The sequence below is a fragment of the Alosa sapidissima genome, chromosome 24 (genome assembly GCF_018492685.1).
Source record: "Alosa sapidissima isolate fAloSap1 chromosome 24, fAloSap1.pri, whole genome shotgun sequence".
NCBI classification, from domain to species: Eukaryota; Metazoa; Chordata; class Actinopteri; order Clupeiformes; family Clupeidae; genus Alosa; species Alosa sapidissima.
Genome location: NC_055980.1, coordinates 12,797,989 through 12,819,047, shown reverse-complemented (window position 1 = coordinate 12,819,047; position 21,059 = coordinate 12,797,989). Strand labels below are relative to the sequence as shown.

The 21,059-nt window shown below is 44.9% G+C and overlaps 1 protein-coding gene across 2 annotated transcripts; it reads right to left on the bottom strand.

Moving 5' to 3' along the window:
- Positions 1-572: 572 nt before the first annotated feature.
- On the bottom strand, positions 573-20,126 carry kansl1a (KAT8 regulatory NSL complex subunit 1a). Of its 2 annotated transcripts, none has more exons than XM_042082303.1 (15): positions 19,688-20,126; positions 15,536-17,102; positions 8,894-9,035; positions 7,985-8,062; positions 7,675-7,760; positions 7,002-7,140; positions 6,565-6,727; positions 5,787-5,981; positions 4,760-4,933; positions 4,275-4,417; positions 4,013-4,131; positions 3,804-3,861; positions 3,486-3,598; positions 2,921-3,134; positions 573-2,219 (listed from the first exon to the last, which is right to left on the bottom strand). In XM_042082303.1, the coding sequence occupies exons 2-15, from the start codon at positions 17,002-17,004 to the stop codon at positions 2,064-2,066; spliced, it is 3,249 nt and encodes a 1,082-aa protein (XP_041938237.1). In that variant the 5' UTR covers positions 17,005-17,102; positions 19,688-20,126; the 3' UTR covers positions 573-2,063. The 2 variants fall into 2 exon arrangements, with proteins under 2 accessions (XP_041938237.1, XP_041938238.1); XM_042082304.1 differs by lacking the exon at positions 19,688-20,126 and adding an exon at positions 19,258-19,635.
- Between the last annotated feature and the right edge of the window lie 933 nt (positions 20,127-21,059).

Below are 21,059 nucleotides of genomic sequence, written 5' to 3'. Positions count from 1 at the left end.
TCAAGCTTGACAACTTATAATAATATATGAGGTTTGGGGTGTTATGTTGGGTCATTATTTTTCATAATTTTATTTTGTTTTACCATTTTCTGGGATGTCAGAATCAAAGCGTTATTCTGGACAAAGTGGTAGTCAGACAATGTTCCAACCAATCTGATTTTGTTGAATGGCGTGGTGTAGGCCATCTTGGGCAGTTCAGTGGTTTCAGTGTTGCTAGCTTAGCATGCTAGTAAACCTTAGACAGAGAATGAGATTCCCGCTAGCATGGTATTTTGTATGGTAAGCTAAGCGAAAATACGAACAAACAAATCATATTGCTTATTACGAAACAAAATGTTAATGTTTGAATATGAAACATTGAATGAAATGTATGAATTAGCCCAAATTCACAGTTAATTCCCATAATGTCCTTTAATTCCATGAAAGTTTCCAATTTGGAATATTTCTAAAATTACCCAGCTCAATTTACAGAAATTTCCCCCCAGTTTGAAACCCTAGACATAATGCTAGGGAACTGGTTTCAAGTTAGCTATACATCTTTAGACACCGACTGAAAAGATACACACACAAGGTTTTGTGGTTTGTTTGCCAAGTATGACATAAAGGTTTTAATGGTACTATTTACAAACTTTTTTTTCTTTGCAAATGAGGTTAACTGCTGTAATATTTGAACTTGTAAAATGAAACCTGTCAGAAAAAAAAAAAACCCTACAAAAACTGATAAATGACGTAAAAGAAAAACAGTGACTCAATGACTGGAATAAAACATAAAAAAAACACACAGGATTAGGATCAGACAACAATATAGTGGACTTGCATAGCAATCAATTACTAACGAGGAAACAGTGCTTAAGGAGTAGACACCCTGAAGTGACAAAAACAAAACAGTTGATGGATAGAAAACATGACTTGCCTTTTGATCAAATGGGTAGGGCTGAAGAAACATAATCTAAACTATTAAAGGATGGGAGATCTTGAGATTAATTCTGCATATTTGGTAGAATGAATTTGGGCTCACCAACTCAAAACACCTCTGATAATTGTGATAGCTAGACTGCAAAAAAAATGTGCACATGTACACATCATGATCTTGTTATATTCAAGTTGGTGTGCTGGGATGGTGGGCACAGGTCCCCTGCAATTCCCTGAATAAGTAATCAAACCAAAAGCGAACACCTTTCAAATTCTAGAGCACTCCAAAATGTGCCCAAATTGCTTGCTAAATCGTAATATAAAATGCTGATTTTGAAAGACTTTATTTAGGATGTATAATTGAAATAAATCAAACCCTTTTTGGTTAATTATCTTTAGCAATGTTTAGTTAGCCATCCACTGTTTTATAGCACCTGCTGCTAGCCAGTCAGATGGCATGTTTTGGCCTATACTTCCTAAATGATTATGCATGCTTCCATAGTTGCAATGGAAATTAATTGATTGGTTGATGACAAATATTAGTAGATGATTCAAAGGGAACATTTGCTGTTCTGCTACACACCATGTCAGGAAAGCAAGCAAATGACGAGAAATCAGACTTTTCAAAAAAAAAAAAAAAAAAAAAATTATGTACTTTTAAGGAATGAGGGATTGGGATGGGTGGTGAAATCCATTCCCGTGTTTTGTTTTTTGTCACTCCTCTACACAGCAACACAGAAAACCAGCAGAGAAACCCTCCCCTCTTGACCAAGCCCCCATTTAGAAGTCTGCTACATAGTGCTCTACAGAAGTGTACACCTGACAGAATAGAGTAGCACACTACGTCCCAAGAACATTGTTAAGCCAATGAACATAACATTTATGGGAACCTCTCACACTGAACATTTTTGTTTGTTTTATTTCTGTTTTTTCTTTTGTTTACCTTTTTTTTTTGTCAATGGCAAAAGACAGGTTTGACTGATGTTCCATATTATTCACTAAAAACTGTGAAGATATTTGGCTGGTGTTTGAATATCAAACAGCAGAAGTCCTTTTATAATTCTTTTTGAGATGAAGCATTTTTTTTCCTTTTCTCTTAATGCTGGAGAGTGTGATCAGTCTGTCAGCAAGCGGTATCAACAATGCCGTTGTCATGGTGAGACAGGCTCACTTTCTGACTCCGCCCTCATGTGGCCCGATTGGATGCCTGAGGTGTTCCTGGATGTATTGTCTGGTCCACTTGGCTCATCCAATATGGCAGGCTCCTCAGAGAGCGGGAATGTGCGAGGGTCCCAGGGATGTACCGTCTGGAATGGGAGAAAAACGGCCATTATTACCCGTCAATCGTAATTTTGTGTTACAGACAAACAGATGAGGGAGACATTCTGACTGCACTGGGTCTTTTCAAATCAGGTTACCGTATTTAGAGGCTCATTTTCAAAAAATGTGACAAATGATTAATAGGCTAATTAATTTGAAATCTAAATTTTGTATACAATTTAAATTGATCACTTAATTGATTTCTCACAAATTAAGCACTGTTATGCTTAATTGCTAACATGTAGTAAAATGTATTAAAGGAATTAAGCCATATCCTTGAGGTAATGACACTTCAGAGCTATTTTGCCACTTAGTAATACCTGTACATCCTTCAAGAAATGAATATAGTTTTGCTTAATAATCTTGGCAACGCTATACAAATGGTGGACTTGCTTATCTAATAATACACACTTGATGGATCAAATTATCAGGTGGGTGGGGTTAAGAGCAGTACTACAGTCAGTCACTAGATGGCATCAGACAGTTTGGCTTTGGTCATGACAACATGCTCTGGTTTTCAAAATACACTGTGTATTCATATAAACAGAATTAACAACGACGGAATTGTTAAATGCTTGTGTGTCTCTCTCTCTCTGGCTGCCTATATAAGGCCACCTTCTCGTGTCAGTGTGTGTGTGTGTGCGCATGCTCGTATGCATGATAGCTTAAGTGCGGCAGGTGCTCATACCCTCTCCTCGTAGGTGAAGTCGGGCGTGGAGCAGCGCGTGTGCGAGTCACGTGAGGAGGGCGTGTCGGGGCTTGGGGGGCTCATTGGCGACGCCAGTGGCCCATAGTCCTGCAGCACGTGGAACTGCCCCATGTCCGGGGACGACGGCTGGGGGGTGGAGGGGTTGGTTCCCCCCAGCAACGGCGTGGTGCGCCCATCCAGAGATTTAAATAATCTGTCGAGACAGGAAGAGACAGAATTACAAATCCATTACAAAGATGATTTTAAATCACAAACGCAGAGGAATAAGGCAAGGGACGACCAATGCGTGTACAATGTGTGAAAAACAGACAGCAGAGCATCATGCACACGGCACATGAAGAACTGAAGCCGGAATTGGTTCCTACTGGTGGCTTAACATTGGACTGAGCATACACTGAACATACATGTTTTTTACAGTCACCAGTATAAGCAAATATTTGCGCTTGCAGATGATGTATAGATGAGTTTTTGTGTGTGTGTGTGTGTGTGTGTGTGTGTGTGTGTGTGTGTGTGTGTGTGTGTGTGCGCGCGCGTGTGTGTGTACCTGCTTCCTCTCCTCTTGGCTGGTGCCAGGGCCCTCCAGGAATAGCGAGAACGTTCCTGCTCCTGCAGGGGGAGGTGCAACTGAGCGAACACCGCGTCTGACAGGTCCTCAATCTGGACATAGCGCAACACACGCCATTAACACACAGCCATGCACTGCTCCTCAACTATTACTTTATAAACTATTACTGTACACACACGGAGAGAAAGAACTGCAGCGAATGGGGTGGAATAAAGAGTGGAATGGGAAACAAATTAGGGTTACACACATCTCCCTCCAACACACACACACACACACAGTGCATGGATGGTTCCTCACCTCTGCATCCTCCTCATCCTCTGCGACGGGCTCGTCCAACACGTTCACCTTCCTCCAGCTGAAACCACAACATGACCTCACAGATTAGCAGCCGGGACTAAAGCTCAACAGACATAACACACAGGAACACGTATGAACTCCTACAGAGAGCAACATGTTTAGAAATCCCACATCTCACACACACACACACACACACACGAGTGAGGTACCGTGGCGTGAGGATCTCTTTGTACTGCAGCTTCTCCACTCGAGTGGTGGCGGCCACAGACATGGGGATGACAATGTTGTTGATGTCAAAGGAGCTCTCTCCTCTCCTGCGACGGATGGGCTGCTCAACACAAAACACACACACACACACACATACAAGTGATGTCAAAAGAGGTTACACTCAGCGTCACACAGCGTCAGAAACGCCATGCATGCCAATACGGATAAGAAAATCGTAAAGTCATGGAGTGTTGGCGTTCGTACCGCTCCAGACTGGCTGCCGGGGCCAAGCGGCGTGTAGGCCTCGTTGGGGAGAGACAGCTGTCGGCTGAGGGGGCTGGGAGTGGACTGAGGGAGGCTGGAGATGGACACAGACGGGCTGCCAGTGTCCATCAGCTGCCGTGGACCTGAGAGGGATAGAAAGAGAAGGAAGAGAGAAGAAAAGAAAGGAGAACGGCAAAATGAAACACTTGATGTTTATGTAACTGTTGTTCAGGTAAGGACATATTTGAATCAGTTGAATATTATTTCACAGCTTTGATCACCATATATCTTTCACACAAGTTTTGGTGAGATTCATTTCCTCTATACTACAGAGGAAGTCCCACTAAAAATCAACTTCCTCTTTCTTTTTTCATCTGTAAATATGCATTTCTAACATTCCTAATCTCCTTGTGGACAGATACCACAAGATATTATATCATCAGCCCTATCCTCCTGCTCTGCAAACTCTCCTCCTCCTCACTCACCATCAGTCCTGTCTCCTGACAGCTCCCGCGGTCTCTTGCGACTGTGGCTGCGCTCATGAGGCCTCCCCGATCTGTATGGGGTGTGTGTCTCCGATTTCGACACTCTGCCGCTTCTGTCGGCCAGGGAGCGATGGTGGGAGCGCTCCAGACGACTCTTACGATGGTGGGCCAGCCCTGGGGGGATGGGAGACACACACGTCAGGGGGAAGAAAGATCAACCCTTCTCAGAGGCAGAGGATATGGGGGTAAATGAGGAGTATTGGTCATTTTTTGGAAAGGAAAATGGAAAGGAGCCAATAGTTATGTTTATATACACACACACACTTCTCACAAAAAAGTCAGGGATATTCTGCTTTCGGGTGAAATTCCAGGATAAACCTAAAATCCACTATTACCTTTACAGGTGCACTTAATGTGACCTTCTCTAAACTTTTGAATGCGCATGTCCAACAGTTCAATGTTTCAGCACTTTCTGTACTGAAGCATTACATTTCACCCGAAAGCCAGATATCCCTAACCTTTTGTGTGTGTGTGTGTATATGTTTGTTTATATAATATATATATATATATATATATATATATATATATATATATATATATATATATATATATATAATATCCGATACACTGTACTGTGCTTGCGCCACAGCACAGAGACAATACATTTGCCAGATAATTATAAACACTTGGTTGCACTGAACCAGAAGTAATATTAAACGCAATACCCACAGAGGAAATGAACAGCTAATGCTACCACCAGGAGGTAGGCCTATGCAGGTATTTAGCAGGGATTTTAAGCCCATCTGTCTCCAATTATATACACTGTGATGCAGTCAGGGATCAATACCCATTTAAGCCAAGCTAATAAATGCTAGGAGTACATAAAGATGCTTCATTATGATGGGTCTGTGTGTGTCTTTGCATGCGCGCGTCAGTGAGTTTACTGTGTCTGTGTGTGTGTGTGTGTGTGTATGTGTGTGTGTGTGTGTGTGTGTGTGTGTGTGTATGTGTATGTGTATATACTCACGGACTGCGGCCATGTGCGAGTTGCCCAGCTTGTGCTTGTGTTTGGATGAGGCGGCGGAAGGCTGGGGGAGGCGTATGCGGCTGAGGGCAATCTTGTGCTTGAGCGAGTGCTTCTTCAGGGCCTTCAGCCTCTGGGCATGGCCACCCTGCCCCTGGGCCTTCATCAGACTCTGCAGATGAATGCTGAGCTTTGTGTCTGAGAGAGAGGGAGAGAGAAAGAGAGAGGGGGAGAGAGAGAGGTGTAAAGTAATGACAAAGTTAGATTGTGTGTTTTGTATGTTGTAGCAATCCAGCAACACAACAGTGATGTGAAGTGCAGGTTTCTAAAAGAAACAGGCATCTAGAAGAGAGATCACTAGGTATGCTTGTGTCTCATGTGTGTCTATATGTGGATGGGGCTTTGGCATACCTGATAACAGGCAAAGAGTGGGCTGTGTGTGTGTGTGTGTGTGTCTTTTCAGCATACCCAATAGTAGACAAAAAAAATACCTGAGCAAGTTGGTCTATGTAACTGTGTGCTTTCTTGGCATACCAGGTAGTAACAAGCCAGTGTCTGTGTGGTGTACTGTGTACATGGAGACCTGATGGCAGGGTGTGTGTGTGTATGTGCGTGCGTGTGTGTGGGTGTGTGTGCATGTGTGCTTTTGGCATGCCGGACAGTGGGGGCTGTGTGTATATGTATTTGGCATAACTTACAGAGGAGACTGTGTGTGTGTTTGTATGTATTTGGCATACCTGACAGTGGAGACTGTGTGTATATGTGTGTGTGTTTGGCATACCTGACGGCAGAGAGAGGATAGGATGGATGCCAGAGTCGAGGTGGGCCAGGCGCTCTGGCAGAGACAGCTCCAGAGGGGGTGGGGGAGGCTGGGGGGGCCTGCTGCCTCCACACATGAGACAGGAAGTGTTCACCCCACAACCTGCAACACAGGCCTTGGGAACCTAGAGAAAGACGAGAGAGAGAAGAGAAGAGAAAGAAAGAAAGAGAGAGAGAGAGAGGGAGAAATATTTCTTACATTTATCTTGCATTTATTTGGGAGGCATGATTGATCCAAGTGATGAATACAGTTAGGTCTGGGGTGTGTGTGATCATATATCATAGAGAAGTTTTAAAGGCAGAGATGATGGATGCCTTTTCATCCAATGTTGTTTTCTTCCCCTTATTAAATCCTTTGAAAAAAAAAAAAAAACAATAAAACAAATCACACACACACACCTTTCCAGTGAGGTTGGGGAGGACGTTGGGGTGGACGAGTCGTCGTCTCCGACAGCTGAGCAATGGGCGTGTGCGGGCAGCCACACAGGTGGGGTCAGGGGTCACGCCCAGGGGCTTCCTGTCAGAGCCGTCTTCAGCGCTGCAACAAACCGCATCAAAAATGTAAACAACAACGTACAACACCTCCTATATAAACAACTCTCTGCATAGTTTACCCACTGCAGACTATCCTTGCAATTCAATACCCAGAATTGCAAAGAGTTGTAGATGTTCATTGCTATTTTAAAATGTGAATTCATTACACGTAGACACATATATTCAGATTCATCTCTACACTTCCCATAACAGGAAGAGAGGACATGTTGTAAACATGCGAACAGGTTGTAAATATGACCTCTTAATTTTTCCTTCCAAGTAATTGTGTCAAGTAAAGATTTACATGACAGAGCTTCATGCAAAATCAAACAATAATACATTTTTTAAAGCGCCTTTCACGACACCCAAGGTCACTACAAAAACAAAAGGGTTGTTAAAATTACAGTCATCTCATAAAATTAAAAATTAAAATTAAAATAAAAGTCAGTCACAAAAACAAGACCATTCCCATATGCTTCCCTTAGCCTCTAGGGTGCAGCAGAGAGTGCTTAGCAGTTATTTTATTCTTTTGGGGTACCTGTTTGGGATGCCGTTGATGGATTTGGGCGTTCTAGAGTGATTGGGCTCTGCTGCTGGGTTCACAGTCCTCTCAGAGTCCCCATTCTGAAGGCAAAACACATGTAAGAGATTACAGTGTCACAGTGAACGACCTATGTACTTTAAGCCCAAGCTAACAACAATCAGTTCACTGGAAAGCTTTGGTTATACATCAACTTCTCTGGAATTTCATGAGAACACTTTTTTGTGGTTGTTGAGGTAGAGAAACTGAAAGATGAACTGAGCCAGTCTGTCTCACTGGTCTGTTCTCACTCGCTCGAGTGCTTTACCTCAGGTGCGGCGCACGGCGAGGGCTCCATGTCAGTGGACAGCTCACACGGAGCAGGTTCAGCCAACTCCACAGCGCCCTGCAGGAAACAGAGGGAAAGTCGGGAAAGTCAGAAAGTCAACCACACTGAAGATTATTTCACAACCGCCACAGATACTCATTTCTCCAACTTCCTCCTAAATCCAGCACACAAAAACACATCCACACACACTCTCTCTTCGTGGTGTTTATACAAGTGTTGTGTGCTTGATTCTAAGGTCACAGACACATTGACCTTAGTTGGCAAGATGTTCTTAAAACAAGGTCAAAAATACAAAATACAACACAGACAGGACACAGTGAGAGTGGAATTCACTGTCAGTTTTCTTTTGTGATGTTTACCTTTGAACTCAAAGTAAGCTAAACCATAACAAATACAAGTACAGTCCAAAAGTATGAATTCACTCAGAATCAAAGGGTGTCTGTCTGTCTGTAAAAGTCATGGGGTAATGAAACTTTGGGACACCAAGGGTGGTGTATTTTTTTTTCAATTAACTAGAAGTTATGCCAAATTCACAGCATCAAGTGGATAAAACATCACAAAAGAAATACACAATTTGAAGCAAACATGTTAACATTTTAGGGCCTCTTTACACCAAACAACTATGACCAGATTTGGGAAAGACTTGAAAGATTGTAGTCTTTTGAGTAAAGCTTGAATGGGAGGCATTAGTTAAAAGACTCCAATCTTTCCAGAATCTTTCCCAAATCTTGTCAAAGTTGTTTGGTGTAAGAAGGTCCTTAGATGTATAAATGTAACTAATGTACAATGCTAAGCAAGAAAAACGACCATATTTCTACACCAGGCCTGTGTGAAATCAAGTCCATATCTATTTGGCAGTATTTTGGCAGAGCACACATGCATACACACCTTGCTTGCGCGGATCTGCTTGTAAATCTCTGCCTGCTGGCGAATGCGGTACTCCAGGTCCGACACGTGGGCTTGCAGCCAGTTCCAGTGACTGATGATGGCCGATCGCTCCACCGCATAACGGCCTTCTGCCCTCCTCCATCTGAACGAGAAAGAGAGACACAAAGAGAAGGAGGGAGAGAGAAAGAGAAAAAGGGAAGGAGAGAAAGATGATGGGCTCATTAGCATCATCAGCATACAGACCAGCTGACATCATAAGACAGCATCTGTTTATCTTTTTATTCACTTATTTGTTCACTGCTAGCTGTCTGCCCCATAGAGGACCTCATCTGAGGCATGCTTCATCTATTTGTCTGTTTTGTCATTGGATGCCAATCTTTGGATTTGAAATCTATTCAAAAGTAATTTGAGATTAGTCCTGTCATTTGTAAATGTAAATCAGGTTTCTCGGCCAAGTATACTTGCGTATACAAGGTATTTGTTCTCTGCATTTATCCCATCCGTGAATTAGTTAACACACAGAGCACACAGGGAACACACAGTGAGGTGAAGCACACACACTAACCCAGAGCAGTGAGCTGCCTTGCTACAGTGGCGCTCGGGAGCAGTGAGGGGTTAAGTGCATTGCTCAAGGGCACTTCAGCCATTCCTACAGGTCGGGGATCAAACTGGCAACCCTCCGGTTACAAGCCCGTAGCCCTAACCAGTAGGCCACGACTCCCCCCCCCCCAATTTGTATTCCTCTTTTGCCACTCGTAGTAGTGCAGTGATACCGGTGTTATGCTGCAGGGGGTGCCAGTTTACAATCACTCGCAATATTCTCAAGGACAAAACCATTACAATCCATCATGATATCCACCATGTCTCATCCATATTTCCATTTCACCATGGAAGCTCTCTGTTGTCACCATCTCCCTTTCCATTTAAGAGGCGAGCTAATGCTCATCGCTGATATCTAGCCTCTCCATCTCTCAGCCACACTGACAACAGAGAGCTGCTGAGTCTTAATGGCCATATTCAGAGCATCGAACAATGGATTTGAACAATGGCCAACAACAATGACTGTATTTACGGCTGATGCAGGAATGCTTAGGAATGGCAAAGCCAGGAAGCCTCAAGGTTATGCATACCACAAACTGGTTAAGCATTCAGCTACCAAAGACTTTGCACATTGTCTTATGTAGTGAATGAGCACTACACAGAGCAAGAGCACCCATGCATACTACTCACACATACAGTTAGGCCCTTTCATATCCCGCGCCAATTTTTTTATTAAAAATGACTATATTCCTATTTGACCAAGAAAACATATGCAGTAATCCTTTTTTATTTATTTATATCTTTGCACAATGAATCATCTTTTATCTCATGCTTATGTTATTTCCAGGCAGAGGAAATCGACTGGTCAAAATAGAATGCTCTGTAAATCTAAATTTGCTTAGGGTATGAGTAATTATAGTAACTGTATATAAAGACTAGTTTAGAATATTCCATCAAAACATCACACAGACCAGTCTGCTTCTACCCACTTAGTTGTCTGTGTCTGACCCCCTCCATCCATCCTACACAAAAAAGGCCAGTGCACATACACCCCAGCAGTATGCAGCTCCCACACTCAGCACTTTCTTAAAGGGCACAGTCCCTCAGAGACCAAACCTACGCACTCTCATTACCATCCCAGTCAACACACACACACACACACACACACACAAACACAACTCTGACATAAACTTAAGAGGGACTCCCAGACTCAAGGTCATTATTTTGCAGTCTTTGCATATCGGCCATTGGCAAATCAGTGGCAATTGCATACCCGAGTCAATTTACAACCCCCCCCCTTGTGTCACTTAACCAAATGAGCCCAAAATGGCCACCGGGTCCATTCACGGACTGCATGCAGAATTTTTCTCAGGGGCAGATTAGAAGAACATGGGGAAGGGGAGAGTGGAGCAGAATAATGAACGTTCTAAAGAATATCTGGGTTTCATTGAATTCAACATAGAATTTTAGAACCTTGAAATGTTGCGGAATGGAATCTTATGTTCAAGAGGAAAGACAGAAGGAACAGTGATCCAACACAGACGCATAGCAGGAAAAGGGCTGAGCAGAAGAAGGCTTAGAACTGTGTGCATGTGAGTGTGTGTGAGAGAATGGTGTGTGTATATGTATGTGTGTGTGAGTGTGAGTGAGAGAGAGAGAGAGAGACAGACAGAGAGGAAGTGTGTGTGTGAGAGACTGAGAGAGTGTGTAAGCGAAAGAGAGAGAGATTCAGTGTGTGGTTGAGTGATGTTCAAGTATGGCCAGAGATTTGGAGTAGATGACTCACTCGATACAAAAGGAAGAAATAAAGTCGAGGAGAAAAAAAAAAAAAAGTAAACACAGTAGTGACAGAAAGACAGAAGTGATGGTGGAAAAACAAGTGACACGACTACACAAAGCCCACAAGCAGTTCTCCGTTGCTGGAGCATCACTAGTGCACCAGATGTGGCAAAAACAGGATGGAGCGACATGAGGTGAGCTAAAAAAAAAAAAACAAATAAAAAAAAAAAAAACACGAAGGTAGAAAATGGAAAAGAAAGAAAACAAAAGCGTAAGAGAGGAAAGTAAACTGACACTTTATCCCTTCCCTCCTTCCTCACAGCTCATTAGAGTGCACAGTCATGGTGAGACGGAGCAGCTGAGACACTAATAGAGATGACTTCATTATAAGCACCACATGATCCCCCTCTCTGGCTCTCTCCCTCGATCAGTCTGGGAAAGATGAGGGGACTGCACGCGTGTATAACTAGGCTGTGAGTAGTACCTGTTTGCTTTATAAACATGACTCATCTTGAGTGATTGAGCGAGAGCGTGCATGTGTGTGTGTGTGTCTGTGTCTGTCGCAGGGACAAGGACTTGTATTCATGAGGAGCGGTACTCTTTCAATGGGCAGCTTTTTTTTTTTCCAATCCCTTTCCGTAATTATAAAGAGCTGAAAGGAGAGCATGACAATAAATGACCCCCCCCCCCCCCCACACACACACACACACACACACACACAAACACGCTGCATACACCATTGCTCTCGTTTTGACTCCACCATCCTTCTGACAAAACCTGTGCGGTCAAAGCTACATGACGAAACAGAGCCCTTTATACATGGCGAAATGTTAGCATCACACACTGTGTTTATTTGAATAGCCTCTGCATTCTATTTACGGCATTTTCCCTGACTGCCTCTAACTTGCTAAGACAAGCAGCCAGCCTTGATGAATCATGCTGTTATATAGTTGCACCAGATGGTCAGGCCAGGCAGTCTAACATGGGGGAATTTAAAAGCAGTACACACACACACACACACACACACAGTACATAAACACATATAAAAAACACACACCCAGAGCCTTCCTGCAGAGGGGTATTTAACACATCCGTGTTCCTGCTATTCTACAAATACTTCTACACTGCTCCTTTACGTGTGTGTGTGTGTGAGAGTGAAAGGGGCGGGGGTGCTCCCTCATGGCGGCATCCATGAAGGCGTCAGACACAAACTGGAGTCAAAGTCCTCAGACAGAAACCGCTGCTGACCTGCAGTGTTGTCATGGCAACGGCTATCAAAGTTCAAGTGACTAAAGTTGCGTTTCCTTTTTCATGAGGTGAGTGATGTCATTAAGGCCGGCCTCGCCTTGTGTGCGAAGGACAAGAGAGCAGTGAAATCGGACACAATACACTCCTGTGCCACACCTTGGGTTTAAACCACACACACACACATACTCACAACACAGCAGATCTTGTCTGCAAAAATCACTTCACAAGATCACACTCCAATCCACCCACCCACATCCACACATCACTCCCATCAACACATTTTCTCTCCTCACATTACATCCAACCAGCTAAGATGCTAGCATTACCAGGCCAAATCACCAACTCTCTAGCCTAGAAATCTAGACGCAAAATTAAGCTTCAATAAGGCCAATCACATCGTGTATAGAGTCGGTAGGCGGGCTTAACATAATGATTGATGGCAAAGTTGCAACGGTTCGGCGTGAATTCCCTGCTACTTTAAAACAAAGAAGACGGATGTTGCTGTTGGCGAACAGCGTGACACGAGTTAAGCTTTGGTTAGCAGGTTACCAACAGCATTACCAGGCCAAATCACCAACTGTCTATACCGCTCATGACTTCCTGTGCTTCATTCACATGTTTGCATACCCCCCTCCATCCTCCCCCATTCCCTTCATGGATGCCTGCATATTTAGGTCAGGGGTCCAGAGGGTGGACCCAGGCGGTGGATAGGGGGCGCTAGCCCTGGCACGGCAGGCAAGCCTGCTTGCTAATCATCAACCTGAGGGCCTCTGAGGTGGCTACTGCTGGGTCTCTGCTGAGCATTAAAACCTCAGCCTCAGCTGTCCTGGACACAATAGTGCAACCACATACTATCAGCACGGACTCGCTTCTCTGCAACACACAGGGCCTCCCTCTCTCTCTCTCTCTCTTGCTCCCTTACACACACACACACACACACACACACAGGCTGCCGCTCACACATGACACAGCCTTACACACGCTCTACCAGCTTTTCTTTCCCTCACAAACAAACACACTTTCCATATTAAAATATTACATTCAAATAAAATGATAATTGTGGAATAACAAAATGTCCAACAGACACAGACACAGAACGCCACATGAACATTCTTTCCAAGTTGGCAGGGCCTCATTCTCAACACACCACATGGCATTACACGCACACACACACACACTTCATCCCTTGAATATCTGCACTGTATGCACTTGCTGTACACATTAAACTAGAGGGTCACCAAAAGATGACCTCCCCCAGTCACCCCAATATTAAAAGACGGAATCTGCCTCATTTTTCCCTCCCGTGGATGAAGCAGAGGCCTTTACACCACCCGTCTGAGCCACTCTTCCGTGTCTTTAATAATGCAGTCTCAATCTCTCTCTCTCTCTCTTTCAGCATAAACAGGAAATGTAACCCTGGTCATGATTCAGACAGCACTGCGCCGGGGAGGGGCGGCAGAGGAAGCAAAACAGTGATGACCTCAAGCGCAGAGCAGTGCCCAATTATGACCACACTGAGGGAATTTGGGGGGGGGTGGAAATAAACTGGGTGGATGGTGGAGCATATGGGTGTGCTCTCTGTCTACATCAGACGCTGTCTACACTCAACATACACACACACACTGAGGTCATAGGTTCAATTCCCAGGAACCACACACTGGTTTGAATACAAAATAACATTTGCCATATACACACACACACACACAACACACACTCTTAACGTAAGGATGCACCACAATAAACTGGGTGGATGGTGGAGCATATGGGTGTGCTCTCTGTCTACATCAGACGCTGCCTACACTCAACATACACACACACACACACACACACACAGAGGTCATAGGTTCAATTCCCAGGAACCACACACTGGTTTGAATATAAAATAACATTTGCCATATACACACACACACACACACACACACACAACACACACTCTTAATGTAAGGATGCACCACACACACACCACACACTCTTAACGTAAAGATGCACCAATTGTGGAATTCTGGGCCAATACTGATGTTTAAAATAACAATTTGACTGATAATCCACTCTAATCCTAAAACACCAGAGAGTGTTTGCCTGTGCTAACTGGTAAGGCAACTGGATGATGCAACCGTGCTTTATCACTTCATGCGGTGGGTGGATCAGCACACCATGGGTATGTCGGCTAAACCTGTTTCTACTAGCAGTCAGGAGAGTGGTGCTAACAGGCAAGATGGATTGTCACTCTAACCCTGCGCATTCAGGGCGTGAGGCTGACTTGATAATGCTTTGTTGAGTGTGACAGAGGAACTGAAGAGAATTAATGGGAGTCTTTCTTAACAGCAGGCAGTTTAGGCCGTTCACCAGCGCCATACAAGCTGACTTTACTGCACTGTGAGCAAACAGGGTGGAGTAGTGTCAGTTGTGTTGAAACAGGTTGAACTCTTTTCGGTCCGGCCCCCTTATCAACACACGCCATTAGCCCATCGCACGCCAAGAGAGGCTATTTCTAAATTCGGTCAGAGAGAGAGAGAGAGAGAGAGTTATTATTGAGGTGAAGGGATTGATTTCACCATCACTGCCTGATTCTCGGACTGCAATGCTAACACATGGCCTGTGTGGGAGCGAGGTTGTGTTCACTGGGGTTATTGGAACACCACATGCTGCTCTGATGTTTTTGTTTGTCTGTTTGGGTCACTGCTCTCGTGTGCTTGAGGGCAGGGAGAGAAAGGAGGCAGTTGAGTGGTTTTCCCCCGACCAGTCAGACACCCTGACATTCAGGTCTCATTTTAGTGATGTTGCAGTGATGACATCTGTGGTGCTTCCCAACATTCAAGACACGAAAAATCTCCAACTTTCCTTTATTGTCTTTTTTAAGTAAAGGTGTACCATTGGCAATATTCATTACGAAACTGAAACTAGACTCCCGCAAACTATTTTGCTTGCAAATATTCATTTGTATTTTAATAATTATAAAATAAACTTGATTATTTTATTTTTTTTATGGCCTGCCTGTGTAGTGTGAACATTGTGTCATATCCTAACACACTTCTCTCTGCGATCGACACCTTCTATGATAACCACTGTACTCACAGCTGGACATGGCGCTTGTCCGGGTCAGCGCGGGCGATTTCGTCCTGCTCCACGTCCGATTCCCCACCCGAGCTGCTCTCGGTGGCGTCCGAGTCAAATGCGGTCTCGGTCGAGTGCAGAAAGCTGCTGCCGCTGGCGTGCAGGCGCTCCAGATCCACCGGCACTGCGCCACTTCTGAGGAAGTTCGCCACACCCGAGGAGGAGGTGGACGCAGCGGCCGAGGAGGAGGAAGGGTCCACTACGCGGCCCCAGGGGTCCGTGGGCATATGGTGACCACCGCTGCCGGCGCGGTGCACGGCCGTTTTGTCCAGGAGGCCGGTCAGCTGTTGCTGCACGTGCCGTTCCACCTGCTTGGCCTGGACCACCTGTAGCCGCTTGCGCAGGTGTCGCAGGCGGCCCTCGATGTCAGCCTGCCGTCGCTGCGTCTGCTGCGTGCGCTCCTGCACCTGCAGACCCGCTGTGGAGGGAGAGGGAGGACGCAGGAGGGAGGAGGAGGAAGGTTCATGTCTGTGGTCTGTGGTGGTGGTAGAGGTGGTCAGTGTGAAGTCAGAGCTGGAGGGAGGCCCCTCAGGCTCAGCCTCCAGCCGCTGGGACGAGGCACTCTGGCAGGTGGAGGGAGGAGGGGAGGGCGAAGAGCCGTTGTCGTGGGATACAGGGGAATGAGAGGGTGAAGGTTGGGTGGGCTGAGGGGGGTCATCCACACCGCCTTCGCCCTGAGAGACGGTCTGGGCGATCAGTTGCTGCCCCCTCCCCGACGCTCTCGACAGGCCTCCACCGCTCCGCGTGACAGAAGCAGGCTTGGGCAACTGAGTGCTCTGGCCAGCAGCCGTCTTTCCACCGCCATTCACCACACCTACGCCATTGGCGGCCATCTTTTTGGCGAGTCCGTTGATGGGCATGGCGTGCCCGTTGCCCGTGGCGGGTGCGGGCGTCCTCTCACCCCCGCTGAGGAGGCCCTGCAGCTGGCCGCCGGTGATCTCAAGCGCCTGCCTCTTGCGCAGCAGCGCGTCTCCGCCGGCCGTAGCGGCAAACAGGCCCAGGTTCTGGTGCTGCTGGCTCTTCAGCACCGTCTGCTGGATGAGCGCACCCTGCAGGTGCGACTTGAGCGACTCCTTGGCCTGTGTGTGCGACGGAACCGTGGTCACATCGGAGCACAGGTAGGAGGCCACCAGGGGCTGCAGCTTGCCCAGCGACGGGGACTTAGCGACGGGGAGTGTGTCGCCACGCAGCAGGCTCTTCTCCTGGGCGCTGTGGTGATAATGGTGGTGGTGGTGGTCAGTGCCGTTGGTGACACGTCGCTTGGAAGGGCTGCCGCTACCGTTGGGCGCGCAGAGCAGAATGTTGGTGGCGTTGCTATTGTTCTCGGCGCTGGCGGACGGGGACAGGTCGGACGAGGGTGTGGCCAGCTTGAAGCGAATGCGGTGGGCTTCGGCTGGGGCGTCGGTCAGAGCGGGCGCCATCGCAGCCATGCAGTGGCCAGGGGATGGAGCCACCCCCCTCGTCGCTGCGCCCTGCCCAATCACCGCCTGACGAGGATGGGAGAGAGGGAGAGAAACAGAGGAGAGAACTGGTGGGAGAGGGGGAAAAGGGTGAAAAGAGAAAGAAGAGGAAGTGTCAGATGGGAGGAAGACAGACAGGACATGAGGAAATTAGGGGGATGGGGATATAGACAGAGAGACAAAAAATATTACATACATGAACAGTAATGGAAATGGACAGTAGCCTAATTGTTCTTCTACCATCTAGTAGTCGATCTTAACAGCTAAGCAAATTCCACCTAATTAGCATCTACTGCAGTAGTGCTTCTTAATCTGAAGCCACAATGACAAACTAACTGGCTATGACACCAGGGCAAAGTATCAAAAGTGGACAAAGAAAACAGACAGGGGGAAAGTTTGAGATAGGGGGTTGGTTGTGTACTGTGTAGGCACAAAGCTTAATCTATCCCTGGCCAGGCACTTGGTCTAAAATAAAGCCAGAAATAGACACAACCCTTCACCTCTTGCTTGACCTCACAGTTAACACAGTGGAAACAATGTGAACCCGCTAACCGGACTAATAGAGGAGGGGGTGGCTCCACACAAACTAGACCCCCGGACACAGTAATGACCACTACAGCTGTTTGGGAGGGAAAATCCTGTTACGGTCAAGCTTGTGTGAGAGAGCAAGGACTCTTTCTCTTTCCCTCCAATGGTGTCTGCCTCTGCTCCTCCTCCTTCACAAGAACTAACCATCTGTGGTTGAGGAATTAAGCATGAATCCTTAGGACAAGAGACTGCAGCACTATGTGACTAACTAGAGTGAAATGGGGAATGTTAGTGCAGTGGCCTACATCTGGGTGAAACCTTTGCACAATATATCCGACTCCATACTTCCATCTGTATACAATTCACTTGAGAAACACCAGTTGAGGAGATTTATAGGCTGTCATTGTGTGCTAATTGACTAAACACATTACTCCCAAAACAGACCAGTCAAACTGGAAGACAAATCATTTTTGATAAAATCATAGTTTTTAAGTAAATAGTCCTCATTTGCCCAGGCATGCTATTCTAAAATAATGGCATACTGTAGGTCTGACGTAAGACAAAGTCCAAGCGCCAAGCAAGCGGGTGTTTATCACCAGGGATTAGGAGGACTGTAGTGGAAACTAACTAGGTTAATATGTCAGAGCAACTCGAGGATCAATCATGGCTAAATTTGACGACACCACCGGTCCATATACGAAGTTTTGTTTCATAAAACGACAGAGGGCTTCTCTGCACCATGAAGAAAGAGAACATCACCTCTCTGGAGAAAATAAACTAAATAGCGTGAAACCGCACCGCCACAGGGCATGCAACGTTTCTACGCCATACTTCCCGTGAAGATTATGCAATACACCCCGCCGTCCAAACTAGCGCCTACCAATGACAAAATAGCCCAAACAGGACCGCTAAAGACGTTTAAATAAGACCTTCCAGTAGGCTACATTATTTGAGCATATGCGGATGTGGGATTTGTAAATGATTTACCCAGCTACGTTTTCTGTGAGGAAATTGTACTGCGACTACTACGCTAAAAAAAGAGCAATGTGAGTCTGCAGTAGGGTAACAGGACCCCGCGACAATGTAAACTAAAATGTTTTTTTTTTTTTTTTTTCTTCGAAATTAACGTTGTGAGCGTGAAGTGCCGCCGCGCCTAATCTCATGTTGAGTAAACTAGCGATAGCGAAGTTAACGTTAGGTACATGGCAGTTTGCCAAAACCTTAAGTTAGCAAAGTAGGCTATCTGGCTTGAAATAGACCAATGCATATAACGTTAACATTGTCTGATAATAAGAACGATTAGAACTGTTAAGAACTCGCGAAGCCTTTTTAGATTATGTAAGAAATGCGGAAACGTCCACACACGCGTGGGTTAACTATAACTAGGCTAATCTTAACTGGGAGCCAAGCCCTTTCCATGTAAATTTAACTAACCTTAGTAGTAATTTCACCAACACTTGTTCACAAGACTCGGCGGCTTCTGACTACGAGATTAATGCTACAAACAGGAGTTCGAGCTGACTGCTTTAAAAAAAACAATAAACACAATTAATTAAACTGACTATATTTAAAGCATGCAACAATATTTACCAGCAAGTATAATAGACGTTACGTTAATATGACGTTAACGTTAGGTGGGTTATTTTCAACCCACATAGCATAATATAAATGGTAGTTAAAGAGAATTAACGTTACCCTGCAGACGTTATCTGTTGTGTTGACAGATGAATGCTGCAGAGCTAGCAAACTGAGCGATAAGTGAAATTGTGTGTATTAACAAGGTTGCATAACCATAAGCACGTTTACGTTAGCAAAACCCATAATGTAGCCGTATCGCTGGCTACGTAAGTTTAGCGAAGCTGGCTAATGGTTTATAAACCATGACGTGCAAAAGATAGAGATCTTATACACTGCGCCAATGTTGACAATGTACATTAAACAAAACATTAAACATAATATTGTTGCATCAAGCATGTATCAGTACGAATGTAGCATTTATTCAACGCAAATACCAATGTTTTACAAACAAAGCTAGAATGAAACGTTAACGTTAAATAAGAGAGCACGCCAACTGGTCTAGCAGTAGCTTAGCTAACCAGCTAACAAAGAAAAAGGAGGAACCTACCACGTGATGAAGTGAACTGTCCGACCGAATTTCAGTCGTAATTCCGTGCGGTTTGAGAGGGCTTGCGAAAAATATCAAGAAAAACAAATAATATTTGCCATTTCATACAGCCACTTCCAGCGTCTTTGACAAAATAAGGTCCGTTCTCATGTACCTCGCTTCCAGGAAGCCTTTCGTTTTCGCTCCGGATTCACGAAATGGGCGAAACTACACCTTGCTGCCACTTCTTTGAAATATGGGCTGCAAGCGAGAAAAATAGTTATATCCAGTCCAATATACAACGCATGTTGGAGAAGAACCTAATATTTACATATATTCGAATATTTATTTGACTTGGGAGATGCAAACAACCAGTTTCAAAATTATTTTTTTAATCGCTAAAGGGAGAGACGCACAAAAGATGGCGGCTCGTCCCTCTCCATCGGATTTGACTCTGACGAGCGCAATTGCGGAGTGCAGTTTGTAGGCGGGAGACATTTCTCTTGCTGGCCGCTGGGGTACAGCGGCTAGGACTATCCCTATGGCAGCCACTAGGTGGAACTGTTGTCACATTTTTTTACAGGCAAGGTCAAGTGCCCAGCAAAATATTTCTATTATGGTTAGACTGGTCAAAATAAATATTACATGTTTTCTATCACCTCCTAGATCTGCTCTTTAAGAACAACAGAGGACATTTTTCTTTAAGAACAACAGAGGACATTTTAACAACTGATTTATTAAGAGTTGGGAGAGCATGTTGCGTCATCAGGTTCCTTGGAAATTAGGCCTACAGTTGACATTTCAAAATCTCTCTGAGTCAATCTGAGTCAACAATCTGTGGAATTTGAAGGAATTGGCATTGAAATGGCTGTGGTACTATGGCTTGGCTCTGATAGCATCAGCAATACAAGCCTGTAAAATCTACCATACAAGCCAGATACAATTTTTATGCATAGGCACACTCTTTGTCATGACCCCCCTGCAGGTGTGTATGACCAGAAAGAGCTCTATTTTCGTATTCTCTGACCCGCTTTACAGCGAAGTTGCCAGGTTATGAGGAGCAGTGAACTCCAGGTGCTTGACATTGGCTGTTTACTGCCAGTGGAGAGCTCATATGGGAAATCTTTTCAAGGCTAAATGAGTTATACTCTTATGTTTCAAAAGGATTTACTTTTACTGTACTTGTTTATTGATTGCCATATGCAGAGGTGGAAAGTAACGAAATACATTTACTCACGTTACTGTATTGAGTAGTTTTTCTGTGTATTTTGTATTTTTTAAGTAGTTTATAAAATCGGTATGAACTAACTTTAAAATAAATATATGGTGGAAATAAGTATTGAACGCTTTTTTTTTTCTTCAGTAATTAGCCTAAACTTCCAGTGAGTCTATT